Source organism: Cavia porcellus, unplaced genomic scaffold (genome assembly GCF_034190915.1).
Source record: "Cavia porcellus strain 051 isolate PalLab524CR breed Dunkin Hartley unplaced genomic scaffold, mCavPor4.1 scaffold_4, whole genome shotgun sequence".
Lineage (NCBI taxonomy): Eukaryota > Metazoa > Chordata > Mammalia > Rodentia > Caviidae > Cavia > Cavia porcellus.
The window spans coordinates 40,390,654-40,416,391 of record NW_026947487.1 but is presented as its reverse complement, the minus strand read 5'-3'; the positions used below and the strand labels follow the sequence as shown (position 1 = coordinate 40,416,391).

Below are 25,738 nucleotides of genomic sequence, written 5' to 3'. Positions count from 1 at the left end.
GGATGGACCACAGCCCCCGGTGGGATTGAAGGAAGAACAGGGTTAGAAAGACAGCCTCATACTTTCATGCATGTAGGCTGTAAATCCAGAAGCCAATTCCAGAGGTCCAAATTTTAAACTTATCTTGCCAAAAAAAAGATATTTTTAAAGGAAATTACAAGGGGACATAAGTATATTTAAAATACAATGCATTAATTTGGGAGAAGAGAGTTTATAAAGTATATATGAGCTGAAAATTGGATCACATGGACAATTCAGATTTCATCAGAACTATTCAAACAAGCACAGACAGACCCGCTTCTGCCATGGAACATCTCCTGCTACAAGGGCCAATCTTATTTTTCTCATCCTATAAAAAAGAGAGAAGAGCAGCGCTTCCCACCTGAGGGTTGTGAATTTAGTAATTCCCCAGATACCATTTTAGCATGAACTTTTACAAATGAGTTTCCGACTTTAAAAGTAGCTGTGTACCTCCTTGGAGGGTTTATTCTGCATATAAGCACTTATTATAACAAATGTTTAACATACAGTAAGTCGTATTTAAATAATGAGATGCCATTTCCAACTTCCTGGCCCTAACGATTGTGGATGTGATAAGTACTTGGTGAGAAACGAGAATATAAATTGTATTCCAGCAAGGCAGTTTTGCTTTATCAACAAAAGTGGATGTGAAAAGCAAGTAAGTTTATTCTTTCCTTCCATAAACATATTCAGCAGTTATGAACCCTTCTCTTCTGCTTCAGTTTCAGCTGAAGAAGCCCCACGTTGGACCACAACACTCTCGGCGGTGATGGGAACACTTGTGGGTTTGGTTGCTCTGTTTGCACTGCTGGTTTTCCTTCAGTACAGAAGACTCCGCAAAGGATACTCACCCCTGATGGAGACTCATCTAAGCAGCAAGAGATACACAGAAGAAGCCGTACCTTAGACAGGAGGCCGGCCAAACTACAGCACTGACCTTGAGAATAATCAGACTATCCTAGAGCTCTTCCTTTACAAGATCTTTGCTGCAGGTTCTTTTAAAGACATAACAATCCTGAAGGTGCTTCACTGTGTTTCTGGTTGGCTAGCATAACAAATTCTAGCTGAAGGTGTTTGTCAGGGCGAGGGATGCAGCACAGTGCCTGCCTGGCAAGTGCGAGGTCCTGAGTTCGATTCCCAGTACCCCAACAGAAAATAGTTTATAAAATAGACCAAAAATATAAGACCCTACAAGTGTTTGGGGCTACCAAACTAGTGGGAAATTTGCAGATCAATGCAGTTGGAGACCTGGAAGGCTCTGGTTCAGTATTTCTTAGCCCAAACATCTTTGCTTTTGATGGTGTGGAGATGGGATGCTGGGATGAGTCAGCTTTTCATTACTATACTGAAATGCTTTAGTGGGGGTTAGTTTTATAAATGAAAGAGGTTGTTGTCATTCACAATTCTGTTGGAGTAAAATCTAAGATTGCAGGTGGTGATGGCCTTGCTGAGGTGCTAAGTCCTGAGGTGCTCAGAACATTGCGTGGGAAGAGACGGGGAATACATGTGTGTCTGTGCCTGCCTGGCCTCTCTCTTCTCCTTAAAGATGCACCAAGACTCGGGTTCGATCATGGGGACTCTGCCCTGATGACCTTACCTAATTCCAGTCGCTCTCTGAGAGCCCTGCTTCTAAACACCATAGTCAGTCCACCCTCTGCATTCCTTACAGCAGGGACTAAACTTTAACACGTTAAACTTTGGGGGAACAAATTATATGCAAACCACAGCAGGGGTCAGGCACTGGATGAATCTCCAAAACCCTTTAAACAACTACATACAGTGCTTTTTCTGCCCTCATCATCTTCCTGGGCTTCTTTTTCTTCCTTTGTCTGTCTTTTCCTTTCCAGCCTTAAAAATTAAAACAGGTCTTATTTTCTATATAAGATAAACAACAAATAAATGAAAGATCAAGTCAGTTGTCTTTGTAAATAGAATTTACAGAATTTTCAGGGATTTCTCTTCTTTTCTTATCAGGGTCTCCCTAGGTAGTTCAGGTTGGTCTTGAACTTACTAGGTAGCTCAGGCTGTCCTTGAACTCATGATCCTCCTGCCTCAACACCTTCTCCCTCAGCAGTAGGACTGCAGGTGTGCACCACTGCACCTGGTTAAAATTTTTAGCTTTACAGAGTGGAACTAGTAGAAGATCCAGTTGCTGGGTGAACATTGATCTGATAGGGATAAATAAGTGAAGAAGTACAATTACGAAGTTTTCTAGTTAAATCCTAGTTAACTAATCTACTGTTCCAAACCTATTAAGTGAATCAGTCCTTCTAGGAAAAGCTGACCAGAGAAGACTACTGACATGATAATTCTGAACATGGGACAATTTGATTAGAGTCTCATTATTCCGGGGTCCTGGCAGTTCCTTTGCTATGTAGCTTCAGATGAGAAATTATTCACATGTAATGCATTTTACTTTTTTGAAAGCACTAACTGTAGATTCATTAATGCTGCTTCATACCAATTTTTACTTATCGATGAGAATCAGTGACATCTTATTCAACAGCAAACCATCTGTTGAAAATACAATAATTTGGAATTACATTGTTCTGTGATCTTAAGTTATTGAGATATCAAGGGAAATTTTTTCTGCTCATCTTTGATGCCTATGTGTCAGGAGTGAGCCTAATTTTAAGAAGGGGCTCTTGGTTCACTTGTTTGGCCTCGCCCTGATGGAATGGATGTGTGTCCAGGATAGGGTACAAAGGGGACTTTAGAGATGCCTTCTCTGTTTGAGGGCATGGAAGGAATGCAAGGCTCACCAGGAGTGACATTATCCTTTGCAGTGGACTGTTCAAGCCAGAGCAATGGACAGTGCTCCACTGGAGCTGAATCTGAGTCCAATTCTCATAAAGTCACAGGTGTATCTGAGAGGAGGCTCAGCAATATCAGCCAGTGTCCTTCATGGGGTGAAGTCACTATCCTCATTCTCAATTCCTGCTATTTGGAGTACGTGTGGACAGGGCAGCAGTGGTCATTCACATGGCCCTGTCTGCAAGGGTTATGCTCTGAGCTTAGGGTTGTTGGGGAATGTACTTTGACATTTTTTTTTTAAAACGAGGTAAACATGCAAAAGTAAAGATGTAATGCTTCTTGGTAAGCATGTTCCTGAGAAGTTATACATAAATCAAGTGTATGTTAAAAGCACCAGGGGAAATCACTTTTATAATAGACGAGCTATTATGAATAATTCTATAAAGCAAATAATCACAGCTAGCTTATCTTTCCAGTAGTGCATGTTAGAATTTTCATACATCCTATCCTCATAAGATTTGGCTAAAGCAAGATCTATTTGGAATAGAGCTAAGTAGTCATCATTTATACTTAGTTGCTTTTATCTATAGTGTGTGGAAATTCTTGCAAATATTATGTTTTATAATGCCTTTCTAAAAGAAACAATTTCCTAATATCACAGTTCATTTAAGAGGAATAAAAATTTCCAGCATTTTCTCACCTTATAATAAATCAACAAAAAATGCCTTCTAACTACTCTAGAGGTAGGATAAGCCTGCAGACTGGAAAGCTGGTATTTACTTACATTGAGTATTACGCAAATAAACTCAGCAAATGTCACTGAACAATGCAGGGCTATGCTTTCTCAAGAATGTGGGGGGGATTCAACCTTGAGGAAAATCAACAGATTACTTTCATGCTTTTATGTTCCTTGTTAGAAACACTGTACGTATATGAATTATAATTTCAATAGAAATCCCTCTGTGAAGCTGACATTCAGAAGTGAATGTCAGGTGTTAAATAACACCTCTCCTTTTCTTGAATTATGGTATTGACTGTCTTCTACAATTGTTTAACATTAATTTACAACTTGCTTAGGATTTAACATTGCTAATCATAATACTAATGAACAATTATAACTTCATATTAACAAGGAGTAGGGAATTTATTAAAGAAGAAATAAAAATAAATATCTTGCAGATTATTGTTCGTCTTTGGAGGTACTTTTTTAACTTGCATGTCAATCCCACTCTTTCAGGCATGCAACATATTTGTAATGGAACATACAGTACATACATGTAAATATGTAACCACTTCAGAAAATCAGTTCTTAAATGGATGCTCTACTTCTCAGGTTAGTGTCTGAGCAATTGCTAATTCCTGGATCTCTGTTGCACAGGAATAAAAGGAGATGGAGATATCAGTCTTCCCCTGGATGAAAGTTGCTTTCCCACACCCCATAGGGTTGGGGACCCCGGGTTGTGGTGACTGCTTCAAGGCACCGTAGCAGTGGCCTGCGGGTCCTTCAGGTGAACCTTTGAGAAGGCAGCTGGAGCTAGTGGGGAGGTGAGGTGAGGTGGCTCCCCCGCTGTCTTTACATCAGATCTCCTTGCCTTACATGCTCAGAAATGGGGTGATTAATCGAGACAGGGGCACAAAAGAGACAGTTGCCCCTCCCCAGTTGGTAGGAAAGCATAACTTTCTCTAACGCAATGACAAAGCCCAAGGTTGAAGTCATTTCCAATCTCTTGCTCAATCTGAGTTCCCTATAAGTATTTTTTGAATGAGTGAATTAAAAGTAGTCTCAGGTACAGCTTTTCAGAGGGCCTCTGGCATATGTTCTAACACTGGCTGGGTGACACACAGAAGAGTGGGGTCTTTTATCCCTGCCATGGTATTTCCAGCCTCTTGTCCTTCAGAGGTTGCTAGGTGGAATTTTACTCAGGAAATCTAGACAAAAGGACGCTTCAGCTGTATTTTCTTTCTAGATGCATCTTCTTCCCACCATTTGCAGACCTTAGTGATAGGGACCAGGATAGAAAATTAAGACTTCCACTAACTCTCTCTTAAGTCCTCACCTGTTATTTAGGGTGCCTTGTTGCCTGGTATCCTAACATCCTTGTTTTTGTGAAAAAATTAGTGGGAAAATTCTTTAATCGCAAGCAGTGCCTCTCTTGCTGATGGGTCTAAGCAGCTCACTTTAGGAAACTCTTCCAGGGCGATTGAGGGCAATTGTCCCAGGGACCCATCAGGGACTAGCTCAGGACCCCTCATCCCAGGACAGCCAAATCCATGGATATTTATATAAATGACATAACTTTTGCAGATAATCTAAATCATCTCTCGGTTACCTGTAAAGCCTAAACCAAGGTAAGTGCTATGCAACTAGTTCTCAGTACTGTACTGTTTAGGAATAATGACAACAGGAAAAAAAAAAAAACTCTATGCATCTTCTGTACAGATTAAATTCTTCCTCCAAATATTTTCATTCTTGCTTAGTTGAAACCGCTGAAAAGTAACATGCCCCAGACAGGGCTGACTATACCTTGATGCTAGCCGTAACTGTAGTTCAAGCTGATATTTTAATTATGCTTTGGCAGGTAGTTCTGTGCAGTCTTGAACATAACACACAAGAAAATTGTGGGCTATAGAATGTGTTGAAGTTTTCTAAATCAAAGCAAAGCAAATAAAAAGACAAAAGTTCCTACTCAAGGCCTGCATGTGCTGTATATTTTTATCAAGACTACATCTACTTGGTAGAAACCATTAACCCAACTTATGTTATTTATCCCACCAATTCAAGTCAGATTTCATGAACATACGATGTCTGAATCCCGTCCTTCTTTCTCTGCTCCCGTGTCAGTTTACAGACACACGCTAAAACCACCACGGTGCTTCCCAAGTGTAATTGTTCTTTGTGTTGTAAATACTGCTAAGTAGAAAAGCCTGAGCTTGGCTTGCTTTATTAAAATAATAGAGATTTCACTGCCAAGGTTACATGCCCTGATTACTCATTCACTCCGTATGTTATGGAGTGCTTCTGAATTTGCAATTAGCACAATGACTATCTTAATTACTAGCAGATGGAATCAGTCTTACAATAAAGGAAAACCTGCCCTCTTGTGGTAGATTAGAAAAATTGCACAATGTGGTAATGTTAACTGATCTTCGTTTAGGGTTACCTGACTGGTCAAGAAGAGGGAAAATTATCCGAAGATGGGACAAGAATTCAGAAATCAGAAAGGATAAAGCATAGTATTTAGAAGAAAAAAGTTTCTTATGCAGGCTCTCAGAATTTCAATTTTCATCAATTTTGAAATGTTAAATATTTGCCAGCAAGCCATAAAAGTTTGGGGGAACATTTCAGATTACTGGGCAAAACTCTATTCTGGGCAAATACAGACAGGATACAGTTAGTTAGCTATTATGTATGTGGTTGTACTGGAGACTGGGGGAAAATCCTATCCAAAGCTGTTGTTAAAAAGGAACATTTGGCCAGGCGTGGTGGCACTTGCCTTTACCCTCAGTATGTCAGAGATGAGCAGGAGAATCACCTTAATTCACGGTCAGTCTAACTACTAGCAAGACCCTGTCTCACAAAACCAAAAGAAGAACCAGGAGGAAAAAGAGGAGAAGAAAGATTTTTGGAAAAAGTTTTAGAACAAATCATGGATCAGTGAATTGAAACTAGAGGCAGCTATTTGAACTTAGGTGTGCACTGCTGTATCAGAAAACGTTTTTCACTATAGAAAATTCACTTTCTAAATCTAGATTAATGGCGTCAGGTGACAAGAGCAAAAATGTATCAAGTCCTCATAGCGACTTTGGGTTAGGTGATGAAAGGGGGACTCAAAAGATAAATAAAACATGGTCTCTAACTTTTGCAAGGCTGCCCTTTAGACATATATCTGGGTAAAGTTTAAAAGGGAAACCTAAGGACAGATTGTTTTTTGGTTTGGTTCCCCCCTCCATTCCAAGAAATTTTGCTCACTAATGAAATGGAGGAATTAAATTCGAAGCTTTGCTACCCAGAAGGTGTCCCACAGTTCCCCACTGACACACACAGAATTAGGTGGCACATTATGCTGGAGACTTAATGTCTAAAGCACCAAATTTGCTATGACATTTCTGCCTGACACTGTAACTCCTACTTTTGTTTGCTTCTTTCAAATAGTAGTAGTAAACATTGTTTCAATTTATTGCTAGTTGGCCCGTTTTCCTTCTTAAAAGTATCTGTGTTTCGGAAGTCTTGCCTTTAGCAGCAGGGAGACAGGCTGACCTCAAACCTCCACGTTTCATGTTAGAACCACTTGTACAAGCCAGCCCCCGGTCCTGAAATCAGAAAGATAAGCTGCACCCTAACAAGCACACCCAGTGACCCGCGCAGCTGTTCTCTCTTCTTCAGCGCGGCGAGCACGCACCTCCAGCCTGTGCTAGGTCAGAACCTGCATGTGAGCCGCACATTTTCTTTCTCTGCCAGGCATTTTACGATTCAGAGATGTGCAACATGTTCTGGCCTCCAGGCCATTGTTTTTGCTTCTGTGAGCTGCTCGGCGACGCCCTTACCGCGACGCGGGCCTCCGTGTTTGTAGCACTTTTGCTTGAGCTAGTTCCAACTCTGATCCCACGCTGGCTGCTTCCCTCCCTCCCTCCTTCCTTCCTTCGCTGCAGCCACACCTGGGACAGATCCCGTGCGTTTTCGGGGCGCTGCTAGGTTTGCGGGGAACTTGACAGCCTCTCCAATTTCGGGGCCTCTCCAACAGTCAAAGGGCTCTTGCAACCCAGTCACATGCAAATTGGGTCCTTTTCCACTTGGCTATCACAGCCCGCAGTTTGCAGCTTAGCTGCTCAAAAGCAGGCGTGATATAAGTCGTTCTGAAGTTGAGGCTGGATGCTGGATGTGAATTCGCTGCTTTTAGACGAGGGCTTCTCAGAACATCCAGCTACTGTGAGCTCGCCTCGCAGCTAGACGGCTGCATCGGACTTGATTTTCCCCTTGCTGCAGAGAGAATGCACCTGCAAGCTAGGCGATCTATCTCCTCACCTTCCTGGCGGCTCTCAGGGAACTCAGTGCTCCCTGACCCCAGTTTGCTGAGGCTCCCGGTTGTGTACTGAACCGAGCCAGGCCAAGAGAAGACACAGGGGTGGTCTGGGTGCAGCCTCCGCCTCCTGATTGTCTCTGTCAGCCTGTGCTCGTGCCCCGAAGGATTCCCTTCCTCTGATCATTGGCGGTGTGACCAGAACACATCGGGTAAGGAGCCCACAGCACAAAATCGCTGCAGGTCTAAGATAAGGGCTCTGCACTGCCGGAAGTCACATCCTGTTTCCCCAGCCCGGTCCTCAGGAAGCAGGCGGCACAAGGTGGACAGGATTCTTGGCAGGGTCAGTGGGCAGGTTCCTGCTTCTGGGCGTTCGGTGGGCTGCCCGGATTGCCTTCCACAGCTAAGAGCTGGCAGGGGTGAGATGCTCAGCACCATGTGCTGGGTGTGCTTGGAGAGGTTTTTTTTTTTTTTTTTTTTTTTTTTCGTAATTACACTTTGTGGTGAAATAGTGGTAACATCAAATGTGACACCTGAGCCATTTCAGAATGTACGGATTAGTGGTGTTACCTTTGCAGCAGCGTAGGACTGTCACCACCAGCTATTTCTGGAGCTTATATTTACCATCCCAACTAGACATTCTGTATCTGTTATACCCTAACTCCCCTCTTTTCTCCCTCAGCTACATGCGACTTCTAACAGGGCTTTGGCGAGTTCCTCTCCTCCGAAGCCTGAGACCCTGAACTCTGAGATGGACTGTTTCAAGCCCATTACCTCATGTCCTTGGGATCATCATGAATGTGACGCAGAAGCTAAGTAGGGGGTAGGGATCTTTGCTGAGGATTGCTGAGGGAAATAAAGCTAAAAGACATGTTCTCACCTCTGAGTCATATGATGTGAAGATGTGAGGTCTGGAATCATAGCAGCCATTTTGCCTGTTTGAGGAGGTCTTTGAGGAAGAGATAGAGGGCAGTGGTTACATTCCAGCCCACTCACTAATTTAGCACCTCATCTTTCTTAAACTTTTATTTTTGATTGCTGTGGACTTTAATTTTCTTGCTTTCGACAGATCCATAATGTTCCTCTTGTTATACACACTAGAATAAATTGAGTTCATACATGCAACTTCTTCCAAACAGTCCCTGTGCTTTAAACTAGGTAATGTAGAGAACAGAATTTCGTTTTTTCTTTTTGGGAGGCTGAGACTCTAAGAACCAGGTTGTTTCTCCCCAGACTCCATTCTTCACTTATTTATCACCACCCCTTTGCAGGCTGGGTCCCTGGGCTTTTTGTTCTGCTCAGGGCATCCCTGTTTCTCTTTGTACAGATTTCCCCTTCTCAGAAGGACACCACAAGAATGGAGTATGTGCCATCTTGTGGCTTGTGTGTAGATGTCCCCTTAACTCCTCTTGTGCTCATAGGTGGGGTTTCGGGAGGTGCTCATAGGTGGGGTTTCAGGAGGTGGCTGCAGCTAGTGCGTGTGATCCTGGATCAGCCCACGGATGGGTTGCTAGTGGGTGTGATGTTGGGTGGCGAAGCCTGATGGGAAGAGGTGGGCCTGGCCTGGAAGGCTTCTCTCCCTCATCCTCCCTTGCTGTCTCTGTCTCTGTGTCTATCTGTCTGTCTCTCTCTATGTGTGTTTCTCTTTCCCTTCTTTCCACAGCCATGTCATGAGCTGCTTCTCTTCTGCCATGTCCCTCTGCCATGCTGCCATCTAAGGATTGAAACCTCTGTGAACTGAGACCCAAAGTAATCCTTTCCTCCTTTAATTTGCAGGGATCTAGTATTCTGGTCGCGATAGAGAAAGTAACTAAGACAATCCTAAGAGCCTGATTTTCATTTAGTCACTTCTTTAAAATACCTCATTCCGGATGTGGGCACATTCTGGGGGTCCTTCAATATGTGAACTGGCAGGGGGGGGTGGACTGGGGTGCTGGTGGCACAGTTCTCCATGTAAGACCCTGGAACAGAGATGTTGCTTATTACATGTTGATAATATCTGTCAAATCTGGTTGGAGCACATGATGTGTAAAACCAATGCTCCAGGCTCATTTCATGGATCAAGACAGGATGTCCTGGCTCTGACCTGGAGCGTCAGCTCTGCAGTTTGTAAAGAGATCAAAAAGTCAAGCAGCATCACGGCTGCTTTCTATTTATTGGTGCTCAGGTAGGTTGGCAGGTACCGGGTTTCAGGTGGCTCCGTGGAGTACAGAAGAAGGGAAGGAAGAGAGACAGAGAGGGACTTCGAGGAGACCCAACCACTCTTCAATGCCCCAAAGGCCAACGCTGCTTTTCTTCTTTTTCTTCAGTGGAGAGAGAGCTGGAATGTAAATGGGGTGTGAAATGTTAAACGTGCATGAACTTTAAGCAATTGACACGGTGCTTCTGCTTCATTACCGATTCATTTTCTCTGCCAGTGAAGCCAGAGGAAATGCTCCCAGGTTCCAGTTTGTTCTCAGAGATGAAGACGTTAACCCTGGGCTCAGGTTGGGTTTGGGCACAGAGATACGTTGTACCGCAGTGCCTGCTCTCTTGCAGGTTTATCTGTTTCGCTTTGTCTTTGGGGTGAGACAAAAACGGAGGGTAAAGGAAGGAGGTCAAGGGCTCCCCAGCGCTCACCTCTCTCCCAGGATGCGGAGCCTCTTTCCACCCTGCTCACCTGTGCGCAAATACTTGCACCTCCCACTTGGCATTTTGACCTTCCAGAGGTCGTTTGTCTTTGCAAACCTTTCAACCTCTGACTATTGTAGAGGAAGATACTGTTCTGAATATTATTCACTGACATCGTTAGACTGCCTAACAAATTGTACACTGGATTTGCATACATCTGTCATTGAACCAATGAAAATTGTCAGCTTCCCTGTCCTGGAGGCCACCTGCCAGATCACAGCTCTGCTTCCTCAGAATTGCTAGGTTCCCCACTCCTGCCACATTTATGCATATCTTTAAATATTTAATTTCATGGTTATCCCTCTATACTTTAGGACAGTGAACAGTCAGAAGTACAAAATATGTGGACAAGTGCTCAACATCACTGGCCATTAGAGAAATGTAAATTAAAACAACACTAGATTCCCTCTTACCTCAGGAAAAGTTGCCGTCATCGAGAAATCGAATAATAACAAATGCTGATGAGGCTGCAGGAGGAAAGAACTACTTTTATGTGGGTGAGAATATAAACTAGTACAACCACTTTGGAAAACAGTATAGAGATTTCTCAAAAACTGAAATTAGAAATTCCATTTGACCCAGCTATCCCCATTCTGAGTATCTTCCTGAAAGGGTTAAAGATGTCCTATCACAGTGCTCCATGCACACCCATGTTTACAGCAGCACAGTTCACAACAGTTAAATCTTTGAGGCAGCCTATACACCATGTACACATGAGTGGATAAAGCAAATGTATTTACACACAATGGAGCACTATTCTGCCATAAAGGAGGACAGACCTGAGTCATCTGTGGGGAGATGGATGCTTCTTGAGACAATAAAGTTAAGTGACTAAACATGCAAGTTTGCATACTGCGTGGTTCCTCTTATATGAGAAGTATAAACACATCAAAGAAAAGGTAGATAATAGGAAATAGGGAGGTAGATCTTTGCCAAAGGGAAGGGGATCAAGAGATGGAGGGAGAGTAGAAAGTGACAGAGAAGAGGAAGGGGATAAAGAAAGAATTCAAAGGTGTTACATACATGCACCAGCTCTACACAGGGAATATAATCATTACATACTGCAAACGTGTACAAAAAGAAAGAAACAGAGGAAGGAGGTGAGGAAGTGGATGGAGAGGGAGCGGGAACGAAAACAGGGAAGGAAGATGTGTTAGGTACACGCACCAGCCCCACACAGGGAGCGGAAACATTACGTCCTGCACACACGGGTTAACAACACCAGACAAGACAAAGAAAAACACAAGAAAAGAAAAGCGAATGATGAAAAAAACCCAACAACAACAAAAAAGGAAGATTAATACTGGTGAAATGTTTCACAAGCTTATTCTGTAGTCAGCTGAGATAGAAACCAAGTTTGATCAAGCCTTGCTGGAATGTCAGCTGGTTTACTGTGGGTTTGACTGGAAAGAAAAACAATAGAAATCACAGGACAAAATGGTAAGGTACAGTTAGGCACTTTAGGGTTTTTCTAAACACCCTGGCAGTTTGTATTTGTTGCTGAGGTTCGCTCTCTAAGTTCTTACCGTCATTAGAATTAGTATAGGCTGCTGTCATGTTCATGGTATTTTGCTGAGGCCAATTCAAATCTTCAATCCCAATCTGAACATTTCTTCTTCATTACAGAGCAGAGCATGAAACTAATGACTTTATTTAAACTGTTAAACCTAATCAAAGTAAACCACTTACCCTTCCCTGGTAGATTAGACATTTGTGCAACCAAAAAATGTTAAGGAATAAAACCGACTTAAATTGATCTTTTGTCAGTCATCACTGTCACCAACCTGATACTTGGGAGTCCTAGTCTTCACCTAATTAAATTTTCTTCCCAAAAGTTAAGAGGTGGACTGAGATTACAGCCTTGGGGTCATGTCTCTTTTGCTTTTAGTCAATTGCTATATGAGTGACTTGTTACATTCGTAAGAAAATCTAGAATTTCTTTCTTAACTTTCCCCTTCTTGAATTCTGAAAACCACCTGGGGTTTAGGGGTCCTCAATCTGACTTCCATTCCTAGGAGAAAAGCTCTGGCTATTTATTAATCCACTCTTGCTATTCCTTTTCATTATCCTATGGAATAGATTTTGAAAGTGGTTGTAATAAAATAAATAGGTCATGTTTGTCTGCTCTGTTCTGGAAGAACTCATGCATAATTGTTTGCCACTTCCCTTTGGGATGGAAGATGGGAAAAATGGTGTAAACTTTGTGAAGATGCGGATGTTTCTTTCCTTTTCAGTGTCCAGAACAGTGTCTGGAATGCAGAAGTCACTTAGTATTGGTTAAGCAAATAGTAACAATTTTAATTATTTAAATTAATAACCAGTAGAGAATTAAGGATGCTAAGTGGTCCTTTGGAGGAAGTACAGAGCTGGAAGTCCTTTGATAGCATAGAAATCATTCACAGGGGGCTGGGGGTTTAGCTCAGTGGCATAAGCGCCTGCCCTGAGAAATCATTCACAGGAAGTGATCACCAAGCCACTAAAGTCAAAGCAAGGAAATTGGCAACAGGGCCCTAGAAGTCAGGAAGATGAGAAGAATTCAACCGCCAGGGGCAGTAAAGACATACATCAAGGCAAAGCCAAAATTGTGCATCTAGAGATGAGAGATTGGGGAGATCTATGGGCAAGTTTTTCATGCCCTAGCAGTGTGAACTCGAGCAACCAAATTGAGGTGATTTGGCTATCTAGTTAGGCGGATGAGATGATCTTCATTTTTATTGGGGGAATTATTATGATCAAATGATCTTCAAGACCCTCGCAAACTTAAAGGAATAGCAAGCTATAGCAGAAAGGACACTGAACTCAGAAGCAGTAGGCTGGGTCAAAATTCTTTATCTAAAATGTATAAGTCTCAGATTTTGGACAAAATGTATGTGCTTCAAATCTCCACCATCTTTTACTGCAAAGTTGCAAAGTCTGTTTGGTGACACGTGTGAAGACACGAAAGGCAGGGGCACCTAGCAAGCATTCAGTTATGCTTCACTGAATCTGAAATAATCTGAAATAACTTCATGAAGATGGGAAGGTCATTTTATTTCACGGGATTTTAACATTATTCAGATTTCAAAGCATTGGCTGGCCAAGGTAAATAAAATATAAAACAGAAGACAATAAAAAGGATCAAATGCTTTTTTTATTAAGAGAAAAAAAGCAAAGCAGAAAAAAGGTAGAAATAATACAGAGTTCAAAAAAATAATAGTTTACAATGACTGTTTCCAAGTTAAAAAAAATAGTAAGAAATCACTAGTTGATAAATTACATATTGTTATTTTAGAAGTAGTTGTTCAAGTTACAAAATCAAAGCATAAAACAGGGACAAAGAGAGCTTCTTTAATAAATGGTGTTGGGAAAATTTGATAACCACACGCAAAAGATTAGGAGGTTTTTACACATCAAAGGAACAACCAACAGAGTGAAGAGATGACCTATAGAATGGCTAGCTATTCCTCAGAGGACTAACATCTAGACTCTATAAAGAGCTCAAAATAAAGTTAGATTCCCCCAAATAAAAGACCCAATCAAAAAATAGGCAACTGAAATTGACACTTCTCAGAAGTACAAACGGCCAGTAGATAGATGCATGAAAAATGTTCAATATACCTGGCCATTAGAGAACTGCAAATTAAAACAAGATATCATTTTCCTCCAGAAAGAATATCTATCAAATTGAGAAATTAAATAATAACAAATGCTGGTGAGGCTATGGAGAAAAGGAACCCTTCTGCATTGTTGGTGGGACTGTAAGCTAACAATCTCTATGGAAATCGGTATGGAGAGTCCTCAGAAACCTATTATTTATATGACTGTACCGGAACTGGAGATGAGGAGAAAATTCATTTATTAGAAACAGTTATTAAAAAGATACATTTTGGCCAGGTGTGGTGGCACTTGCCTGTAATCCCAGCATGTTGGAGGCTGAGGCAGGAGGATCACCTTGAGTTCAAGGGCATCACGAACTAAATGGCAAGAACTTGCCTAAAAACAACAAAACAAAACGAAACAAAGCCATATCGTGGAAATAGCCTATATGCTCATTGACAGATGAATAAATAAAGAAAATGTGGTATTTACATTCAATGGAGTACTACTCCGCCACAAAAAGATAAACGAAGCATTTGTAGGTAAATGGATGCACTCTGAGACCAAAAGTTTAAGTAAAATATTTAAGACACACCAGTTTAAATATCTCAGCTTTTCTTATATGAGAAAGCCAACATATAAATAAACAGCAGAGTAAAATACAACAACAGGGGGAATCTTTTTCAAATGGGAAAGGGAACAAAGGATGGAAGGAGGGGGTATAGAAAGGGGAAAGGGGTTATAAAAGAAAAAAATCAATGAGAAAAATGAAGCATAAGAAACAGGTAAGTTGATAATGCCATACTGCTGACATAATTCACAGAGTTCAGTTATAGCTGGACATTGATTCCAGCTCTCCGAGTCAGCCTTTGTCTCTCTCTGTCTCTTTGCACTGAGGAACATCTCAATCCCTGCTTTGTTTTATTTTGAGACAAGGTCTTGCTAAGTTGCCCAGACTGGGACAGTCCTCAGCCGGCAGAGCGCTGGGCTTGTTAGTTACAGGTTACAGATTTGTTACTACCACACCCATGGAGTTTCTAAGCCACTCCAGGAACATGTAACCTTTTGTAACCAGCAGCAGGCCTCTAACCCAGTAGGAACCTAACCTAGAGAGGCTCTGGGTCTGCCACAGGATTGGTCAGCCACCACCTCATCAGGAAGCAAACACAGGGGTAACTGATTTGATGGTTTCTTGGGAACTGTTATGGTTGATTCATTGTGTCAACTTGAGAAGCTTAGAAATTTAACTAAGAGACTCAGCAGGGAGCCAGGATCCTTACTTTGTAAATATCCTCAGCCTGTGCAAGAGGAGGGCACAAGATGCTGGGATTGCTACACCAGCCCTGGGGCTGAGGTGGTAGCCTGCTTACAGTGTAAGAGAGGAAAAGAAGCTTGTTCTCCCCCTTTATTTGCTCTGGCTGCTTTTGCTGGTTGCTGCCTTCAACTACTGCCCCAGTGCTACACCACCCTGCCTTGAAGCCAGTTGATTGTGGACTGAAACTTCCACAAACTGTAAGCTAAATAAACCTTTCCTCCCTTCATTTTGGGTTTTGGGTATCTTGTCTCAGCAATGAGAAAAAGTAATCAAGACAGGAACCAAAAGCTACAAAGATGAAGCTCTTTATTTATTGCTTGCCTATTTTCAGATTCAGAGAGTGGGAAGATGAGAGTGGTTTCAAATGAAATAATAATGAACTAGCCTTGGCTTCAAGGAATACAGCAGAGTGAATCGAGTCATCTGTGCCGCCCTCTTTAGCTCTCAATGACCCTTCACATCACCTTTGAATGAAGAGTAGCCTCTCCTGCTTTACATACAGTTTGTATTTTTAAACAAACCAACCAGAGGTTTTGGTCCACATTCATTTTAAATTATGAGAATTGCATTTGCCCTCATGAAAACAGAAACAACTTGCTGAGGAAGAAAAGACTCTACAGCTTGAATGTTTTATAGACTTTTGCATATAAAGGGAGCTGTTGTCGCTAATTTTGTCCCTGAAAAGATGAAACACAGCTTGTCCCTTTGCCTACACATTCTATTGTATGCTTATTTTAAATATCAAAAATATGTTTCAGGCATTCAGGGAAGATGTTAATGTTCTCTCTCTCTCTGTCTTTGGGATCCAACAACCCAGGGCCTCACACATGCTAGTTCTTCCATTGAGTCGCATGTCCAGCTTCTTATTTTTATTTTATTTATTTCATTAGTTAGTTTTGAGATGGGTTCTCACTATGCAGGTTAGGCTCACCTCAGAAGCATGGTAATCATCGTGCTATCCCCTCCTAAGTGCTGGGATTACAGGCCAGCCCCAACATACCTGGTGATTTTTATTTTATTTTGAGATGGCATCTTGCCAAATTGCCCAGTCTAGCCTTGAAACTGCATTCCTCTCGCCTGAACTTCCCAAACTGTCGGAAGTGCAGGCATATGTCACTGCACCCAGGTTTACTAGACTCTTGACTTAGGATTTTGTTACCAATACAAAGAAAGGATAAAAGAATTTGAAGAAAGGTTAAAAATGCAGGAAAATGAAATGAGCCAAAAGTCACTCCGAGCTTTATAAAGTTCTATAGACGCATACATTTTATAGTTAGAGGCACTGTATTCCGCATCAGCCTGCTCACTCTGAGCTTAGCACTGTCTAATAAAATTTCATTAAACTTGTCTTTGTTTTCTTAGCCGTCATGAGCTACATCCAATTCTTTGTTTGTGGCATGTTAATATTGTAGACAGCTAAGCTAGGTAGAAATATCCTAGGCAGAGAGAGCTAAGCCCTGGGAGAGTCAGAACAGAGCTAAAACATTTCAATTGTGGTCAGAGACACATCTGCTGGAGACCACGCCTCAAGATGAAGACAAGATCACCTGGCTTGTGTACTTCCTCCAAGCATAAACTCCAGGCCTAACAAAGCTTAGCTCTGTCACTCCCATGATTGACCAAGACCTCTGGATCCGTCATTTCCCAAAAAAACTCTTTGTTGTTTCTGTGCATGCTTGTTATGTGACTTGCTTCCCTACTGGATCAATATTACCTAAGTGGATGTACTTGTAATCTTATTGGTTGATCATAGCTGTACCCTACATGGATTTTATAGGGTTTTGCCCTATAAAATTTTCTCTTAAACTGGGGTCCCTGGCAACCCATTCAGGCCCTCTCCTGTTCTCACGGAAGCCTTCTATCCTCTTAATAAATATTTTCCTACTCTTATCCTCCATTGTTCCTAGAATCCATTCTTCAGTTTTAGAGAAAAAGAACTCAGGTATCAGACATCCCACAGGTTGAGAGTTATAATATTTCTCTTACATCATATTTGGAGGTTCTGATATCACCCCTGTAACATTAGAACCTAGAAACCCTTCATGGTGACAGATCTGTTCTCTAGCTCATGTGATTACAGGCAGGGTTCAGTTCCTTGCACCCCACACCCCTCAGGACCTCTGAGATCCTTGGGATATGTGTAGTCAGGGACAAAGGACAGACCCATTCTTGGGCACTCAACCTGTCATTCATGAAAGGTATGATTTGTGTTTTCTTCTGAAGGAGTCAGGGGCTTAAAGCTGTTTTTGCTAAAAGTGTGACTCTTTTTGGGTCGAGTTTGTAACAAAAAACAAAATGAAACTCGACTTTCATTTTATCACCTTAAAACTTTGGGTCAGATCCTTTACTCTGTCTTCATATAGGCATGTTAATCTTTCAGGGATTTATCTGTCTAAAAGTTGGCAAAATGAAGTTGATTAGCATTAAACTTACTTTGCTTCTCTCCTCTGCCTTCAAGATACATTTGGATAAGCATAACTCATTTTCAAGGTTCACAGGCAAATGGATTAGCAGCTTTTACAGCATCAGTTCAAGACTGTTCCCCACTAGAACAAGGGACTGCTGGTCACCTGGGTCCCAGGAAAAGCAGAACCTCCATGACTGACATTGCCAGAAACATACACAATGATTCTGTGGTACAGAACTGACCCATAAGCCATGAGAGGTCCCCTGGAGCAGTGAAATCAGCCCTGACCTAATGATCAACAAGACCCTGGCCACACCTTAGCTAATCCTTAAAATTATTTTTGTAAGTAGACCAATCTGACTCCATCTGTGTGAGCTAATGATTTGCTGGACACCTTTGTCTATCTTCTCTCCTACTTTCTGTTGTGGATTGAAAACTGGTGGTCATTTCAACCTCCAGCTGAACTGAATCAGCACTGTGCAGAGCGTGGATAGTCTGCCTAAAGGCTGTGGCCAGCATTGAAGAAGACTTAGTGAAGAAGAGTAGTGTTGTGGGTTCTCTGAAGCAGTGTTGTTGTTTGGTGCAGCTGATTCTCAAGAAGGAGCTTGTCAAGCTGGCTCCCCTGATGTGAACTCAGCTATTATTGGAGGAGCTCAGGACCTTGCTGCTGAGAGTGGCCACAGTTCACGTTGGGGGAGCTCTGGTCCTTACTTTGAGCATCACTTCCTGATTCTGGACAGGAAGTTGTGTGCTATTTAATATCCAGGAGAAGCTTGTCATACTGGCTTACTGATACGTCCTTGGCTGTTCTCATTGTTGGAGGAGCTCAAGACCGTACTGTCATTGAGGATGGCTGTGGTATTTTTCAGGGGAGCTCTGGTCCTTACTTTGAGTATTACTTCTTGGCTCCACTACAGAACCCTCAACCTACTGGCACAGATTCTTCATCCTGCTGGCACAGAATTTTTATCTTCCACCACTGTCCTTTGGATTTTCCAAGCTCAGGTCTGCAATACAGACCTGCATGAGTCTTTATCATGGGAGGCATTGTCATGGGCTCTAGGTCTTTAGCTGGACTCATGCAGAACATTGCTGTGGGATCTAGGCTCTTGGTTGGATTTCTTTGGGTCTTAAGTTTGTGGATAGATTTCCTGCACTTCCTTTGTATTGAACTCCTTGGGTGATCATCATAAAATAATACTATAAATGATGTGTCCTGTATGTAGTTGTTTTCCTTGCAACTTTAATTTTCCAGTTAAAACTTTTGTCTGTAAACTCATACTGTCATTTTAGTTGTAATTTCCATTATCACTGAAGCAAGGAACCACACTAGCAGCTAACACTTGCTACTGGAGATACAGATAGTACTCCTGGGGCTATTGGACCACTCCCCTCCACTCACTTGAACCTGGATAACACCTAAAGGCCACCCCCTAGACCGTGTCCTAAAGTTCATCACCTGTGGGCAGAAATAAGAATAAAAAAGACTCCCAAAGTTACAAACTTCCATGCAGACGTGCTACACCCACTTCATGACTTGTAGCAACCTTTCTTCACTTGGAGCTCCATGCACTTGAACTGCCTCTCATGCATCCAACTATAAAAATGTGAATCATGGGGACTGGGGATTTCACCCAGCGGCATAAGCACCTGCTTGCAAGCAGGCAGTCGTGAGTTCGATCCCCGGTACCGATAAAAAAGAAAAAAGACAAAAAAAAATGTGAATCATGGGCAACAGGTACAACAGATGTGACTCAGCACCCTGTCGACCAGCTGTAAGTCATAGTGGGCAACATTTTAAATTCTTAAATTCAGTGCCTTCAAGTGCTTGTGCCATTTTTTCCCTACTGGTTTGATCCTGCTCACGCAGAGTGCACCTTTGCCCTCTAAACTTTGTTAAATCCAGCTGCTTTTCCCTTAACTGTTGTGGATCCTGTCCAATTCTTTATCATGCACAAGAACCTGGAAATCTGTCCTGGGCTCCCCATTACCAGGTAAGGCTGGGGTTCACCCACACAGTTGCTTAACTGCCTTCAAGCCATCGAGGGAGGAACCTTTAGCAAGATGGGCAACGCCATCTGATGGAATGTAATTTCACATATGCAATCACCTACGTCTCTTTACCTTTGCAGTCTGCCCGTGACTAGAAGCAGGCCACAGATGCCAGCCACCCACACCTGAGTCTAGACATCGGGGACTTGCAACCAGTGGGAGGGGCCAGGTGGCCCACCCGAGGGCCTGTCCTTTACAGTCCTCATCCATGCCTGCCACAACCCATTTTAAATAACAGAGTCATAAGTGATTTGAAATGGCAATCAGTTCTGCAGGTCACAGTCCATTGGTAACCATGTCTGACCTCTGGCTTCTCTACCTGCTGTCCACCTCTCAGAGCTTTCTGCCCACGTCACTCTCCCTTCAGGCTGTTCTTCACTCACTGCCTGTGTTCACAGTTTCTGGCAATTGCATCCTCTCATTTTCTGAAGTTGAAGTTCTCTTTCTCACCAACAGCGTTCAAATAACCGCACCTCACGCGGAATCTTCCGTCCTCTCATTCTTCAAGCTACTCATGCAGCGGCTTCTAAACAGACTCCTTCACTTCTTCCTTCGCTTGCTCTTTTTATCACGGTGGCTCCGCTTCAGTCTTCCTGCTTTGAAGTGGTTTCCACTTCATCCACTGGAGATTCCCTCTTTGCTTCAATTCATTCCCTGTGGGCACACTGGTTTTGAAAAACCTGCCAATGTTCATCTCTTTCTAAAGACGTGTGTAATTTTCAGAGCTGAGCACACCTGTGTGGCCTCTCAGGTCCAAATCTCAGAGGGCTGGTTTTGTTGTTTTGCAGCACTTGAGTTGGAATCCAGGGCTTTGCACATGCCAAGCAAGTTGCTACCATTGAGCTATGCCCAGCATCTGAGAGCATTTTTAAGTTGATTCCTGTAGTTTGCTTGTTTTTTCTAGGTTAAAGTTCAAGGTTTCCTTTTTGATAACCAGCACCTGCCCAGGCTGAATGAGCACATTAATTCTTTTAAGAGCTCGTCATTCTTCAAGAAAAGGGTTCTTTTTCAGGATACCCCTGTTGAGGTTAGGGAGCACTTTTTTCCATAAGTAACTTCTAGAGGCCACATATGGCTTCCAAGTATATGGCCCGGCCTAGGCCCAGATACATGTGTATGGAACCTGTGCTATCATCTGAGTGTGGGTCAGGTCCATCAAGGGCCCATTTGCTAAAGGCATGATCCTAGGATGGCCCTGTTGCAAAGTAGTGGAAGCTTTAGGACATGGGGTCTGACAGGAGGTCTTTAGGGTCTTTGGGGATAAGCACTTGGAGAAGATTGTAGCACCCTGATTTTCCAGTCTCCTTTGGCTTCCTTGTGAGTACTTGATTCGCCTATGTCCATGCCACTGTCATTTGCTGCACTTATCAGGGGTTAAACCAATGGGCACACTCAATTCTGGATTTGAGCTATGTAAACCTTTGGCTTTATAAATTAATTACCTCAGACATTTGTTGTAGCAACATAAAGCTGACTAACTACTGCTAAGTTACAAAGGATCTCATGCTCAGTGGGGACTGGTACTTACCTTAATGCTGTAATGTCAACATCCTGAAATTCTCAACTTCGTGTTTGAACTTGTTCCTTGCATGTGAAGTCTGATGGGTCAAAGCAGCAGGTATGTGAGCAGAGGATAGATGCAGGATATACAGTTTCTTGTCACTGCTTCACCTGTGGCAACTGTATGTTGCATGTGCATAAAATTGCAATGGTCCTGTGACATGCAGGCATTTGGTGAGGCATATGAGTGCCAGCTAGCTGGTCATGAGGAGGATGGAGGAAGCAGAGGTGCCAGCACATTAAGGGCCAGGCTTCCACTGAAAGAGAACGGGCCTCCCAAGGCAGGAAAATGGAAGTCCTGTTCTAAATATGACATTTCACCCTGCAAGCTTGCATGATCTCTTCTTACTCATATTCCTGCTCCATCAGTCAGCTACTCACCCTGAAAATGATGCCCTAAGAGGAAAAGGAAAAATAGAGCAAACTTCCTTACTCACCCGTGAGCTGATGGTAGGGTGAGCTGGTACAGCATGTATCAAGAAGTGACATGAAAACCACTAGGTTGGTTCCTGCAGAACCTTCACTACTCTGGCAAGAGCACAACACATATGCAGCTACATGTGATGGAATGCAGATTATAAAATCTCAGTACATGTAAAATGCTCTTATATTTCCATAGAAAGGTGTTAGTGCACAATACAAGGATGAATGATAAAATTCCTGCTAATATTATATTTATTTATTCATTCATTCAGACAACATTAAATAGCTAGTTGAAGAAAACAGCTGTGATAAGCAGGGGTGGGGAACGGAAGAAAGCTAAAGGTGTTCATTTTTTTATTGCTTATACTGTATTTTTTCTTTCCTAGACACTAGTGCCACAGCTGTGCCTGCTGAGTACCCAGTAAGACTGAGGTAATCTTGCTGAGTTCTGGGAGAGTTGTGGGCTCTTCTTAGGACCTTTTGCAGGTTTTTGTCATCTTGAACAAAGAATTGGACAAGTCATAAGTAAAAGGTAGCCAGATTTTATATTTATTAAAGACAGGGAAAGAAATGTGTTCCACAGAGAGACTGTGTGCCAGTCAAAGATAGGAAGAAGATGTCCTCTGCAGAGTGAGTGTGGTCACTGAGAAAGCAAGCCCACAGGTTCACGGTGGACATGATTTATACCGCCCATTCTGCAGGTCAGTGTCACATGTAGGCTGTCCTATGAAGAGCCTGTTTGATCTTGCACCAGAAGAATTAAGACAGCACTTACTGGTTGGTCCACCATGCAGGGTTTGGGAACTGTTCTGTACATGTGTGTTGTGTCATCATGATTGACAGGTCACACCCACTTGTCCAGCCAGCTAACCATGCCCTGATCTCCTGCCTCAGTAAGAGTAGATTTCCTTTTACTCAATAAAGGCACACATGAGATCCAACTTGGCATCCCAGCACTTGAGAGGTCAGGCAAGAGGGCCACTGTGGACTACAAAGTGAGACCTCATCTAAGAAACAAAACAAACAAAAGAGCCTCAAAATTCAATCCAAACCAACAACAAAGAAGAAATAGACATTAGTGGAGTCCCCAACATAACAAAAGACCAGAGAAAGCTCCCAAACATTTCTGTGCTAGCTCTGTTTACCCCCTGTTCTTCCATGTAATACAGCAGAGTTGCAGAAAATGTGTAAGTGACCTTGTCAGCCCTCAGGGTTAAAGGGTATAGGTGCCTTGAGTTCAAGCAATCTGAGCCTCATGACTAGAGGGGATGACTGGGAAACATTATTTAGGAAGGTTCACTTGTGATTGAGATCTAGAGGCATTTAAGAAATCCTAGGGCGGGTGATCCAGGGAGAGAACTAGGCAGCCAGTCAGCATCTCCTGAGATCTGCACCATGTTGTGTTGGGAGCCGCCGACACCGGTCGCCTTACTTGGCGGACGTAGGGCCTGTGGGTGGGAGCGGAGCCTGAGCTAGATTGCCCCTCCCATCGAGTGAGTCAAGTTGGCGCCTGCTTCCTGCCCCCTGATTGCGCTGGCGACTTAAACAACCCGCTCTGTAAGATAGTCTGCCTAGCAACAACTGATGTTAGCCAATCAGCCCGCATCGCGCGCTTTGAACTGATTGGCCACTGTTACCCTATAAAAGTAAATGCCTCTCCCGCCACAAGAGAGAAGCACAGAGGAAGCACAGAGAGAGATAGAGAAAGTCCACCGGCGAGAAAGGGCTGGTGGCAGAGAGGAGGCCTCGAGGGGCCCACGCGGAGACAAATAAAGGCAAGGTTGCACACCGCCAGACTTTGTCGTGTGTCTTTCCTGCCGGCCGGGAGCGACCCCGACAATGTTGGAACTTAGGGCACTGGGCAACAAAGTAACCAGCTCTCTTCCTTAATAGGTAGTTGTGAGCCTCCCAGCATGCAGGCTGAGAATCAAACATCCTTTTCCACCCCACACCCCTCCCATTAGCAAATAGGAGCCAGACATCTGAGTATCTCTTGGGAGGATGACCATATGCAATATAGCAAATAAGGGGGATTTCCTTCTACCATCTCTTTGAAGGCAAATATTGTTATCACTGTTTTGTTTTGTTTTGATTAATTGCTCTATTCAATACTCTGTTTTGATCGGTTTTATGATGTTCTGTATTTGGTTTGATTTTGCTATACCTGATTGAAAGGACAATTATTGTGAAGATAATGAGATATACTATGGCACCTATTACTGTTGTCCGGTAACCTGCTGTCTAATTCTGTACCAATTTCACTGCATTGTCTCAATTGGCTTTATTCTGTCCTATTCTGGACCTCTGTCCTAGCTGGACTGAGTGACTGGACCCTGTTGTAATCCCACAGTGGAGAGTAGGAAGCAGGAAGGTTGCTGTGAGTTCAAAGACAGCCTAGGCCACATGTTAAGTTCAAGGCCAGCCTGAACTGCATACTGAGACCCTGTCTCAGGAAAAAAAAAATCCTATAACCTAAATTCTAAGGAGGAGACTAGAAAAGACACCTCCTTTAAAATTGGTGGATTTAGCTTCAAGATACCTGCTGATGCCATTAGTTTTCTTGGAGCCTGCTACAATGGGAGGGGATGAAGCCAGCAAGTTTGACATTAGAGTTGATTTCCTTTACTCAGGATAGTTACATGCTATAAAGTCACAGTGAAAACTGAGTTAGCAAATACTGAATTATCGGCCCTAGGAGGGCAGGGTTAGGCTCCTGTAAGCTTCAGGACACGGTATTTTCATCAGCTCATCAATATATGACTTTTATGTGTGTTTCTATTTAAAGGAATCTTATTTTTGTGTATATATATATATATATATATATAGTATGTACTATATATATTTATATAAATACAGCCATATATTTATATCAAATATATATAGTTCATTCATTGACAACCCACTGTCAAGAACACTGTAACTTACCTGAACAAGGCTCATCTAACACACTTATTTTTTTCTGTAGTACACATTATGGGCTCCCTGAGTTTAAGCACACTAGATAGTACTTCCACACTACATATATGTCCCATTTTAAACAAAAAATCAGCATATACCTGTCATCCCAGCACTTGGGAGGCTGAGACAGGAGGACTACCATTTCAAGGCCTGACTGAATCATATAGTGAAACAAAAATCTGTCTCAAAACCAAACCAAACCAATCAAACCAAACCAACAACCAATAACCAACACATTGAAAATGTGTAAACCAAGGTAGTAAACAGACTGTGAGACAGTCTGTTGAGGGTGGCAGAGAGCTGTGTGGGATGAACTCCCCCTGGGATGAGCTCCATGGGGCTGCACACACAGTGGCTCAGGTTCCCCATGGCTCTGACCAGATCCCTGTCTGCAATGAAGACCCTGTGAGTGCTGATTTATTTGCAAACGCGTTGTAGCCCCTGGGTGAATCGAAACCCACGAATAATGAGGACCGGCAGCGTTGAGAAGAAAATACTCAAATATCGAGTACGTGCTATGTAAGTGGATTTTGGTGTCTTCACAGCCAAACATCAAAAGAAAGCGAGAAGATAACAAGATAGTAGGTGCAGTATGGCTGGCCTGCTCCGTGCCATCCTTAGAAGGCCGTGTGAGGACAGAGAAGCTCGTCCTCTGCACTCTTGGACCAAGTGACTGGAACCTGTGAATGAGACCATCTAAGGACAGCTTAACAGGAGAAAGCAGTGCATCTACAAATGCAGTTGGTACACACACGGAGACTGTCTTATAGATGACAATTAATGAGTCATTGGGTAAACTGAGGTCAGTGAAGCTCTGGGTACATTTTTACAGAATTACAAAGAGCATACACCTGTGTAAAGGATTGGTTTGTTCCTATTGCTGACCTCAATTTTGAGCATGCATAGCAAGAAAAGCTCCCGGACTCAAGATTTGAATAGCTAGCACCTTTTACTTCAGAAGTATATCTGGGAAACTACCAGGAT

General features: G+C 42.7%; 1 protein-coding gene across 1 annotated transcript in view; it reads left to right on the top strand.

Annotated features, from left to right (window-relative positions):
* The window catches only part of Dct (dopachrome tautomerase), a 36,949-nt gene extending 32,991 nt beyond the window's left edge, over positions 1–3,958 (top strand). Inside the window, exon 8 of the mRNA XM_063246934.1 lies at positions 744–3,958. Within this exon, the coding sequence (XP_063103004.1) occupies positions 744–928 (185 nt within the window). The 3' untranslated portion in view covers positions 929–3,958. The remainder of the gene's footprint in view (positions 1–743) is intronic.
* The last annotated feature ends 21,780 nt before the right edge of the window (positions 3,959–25,738 follow it).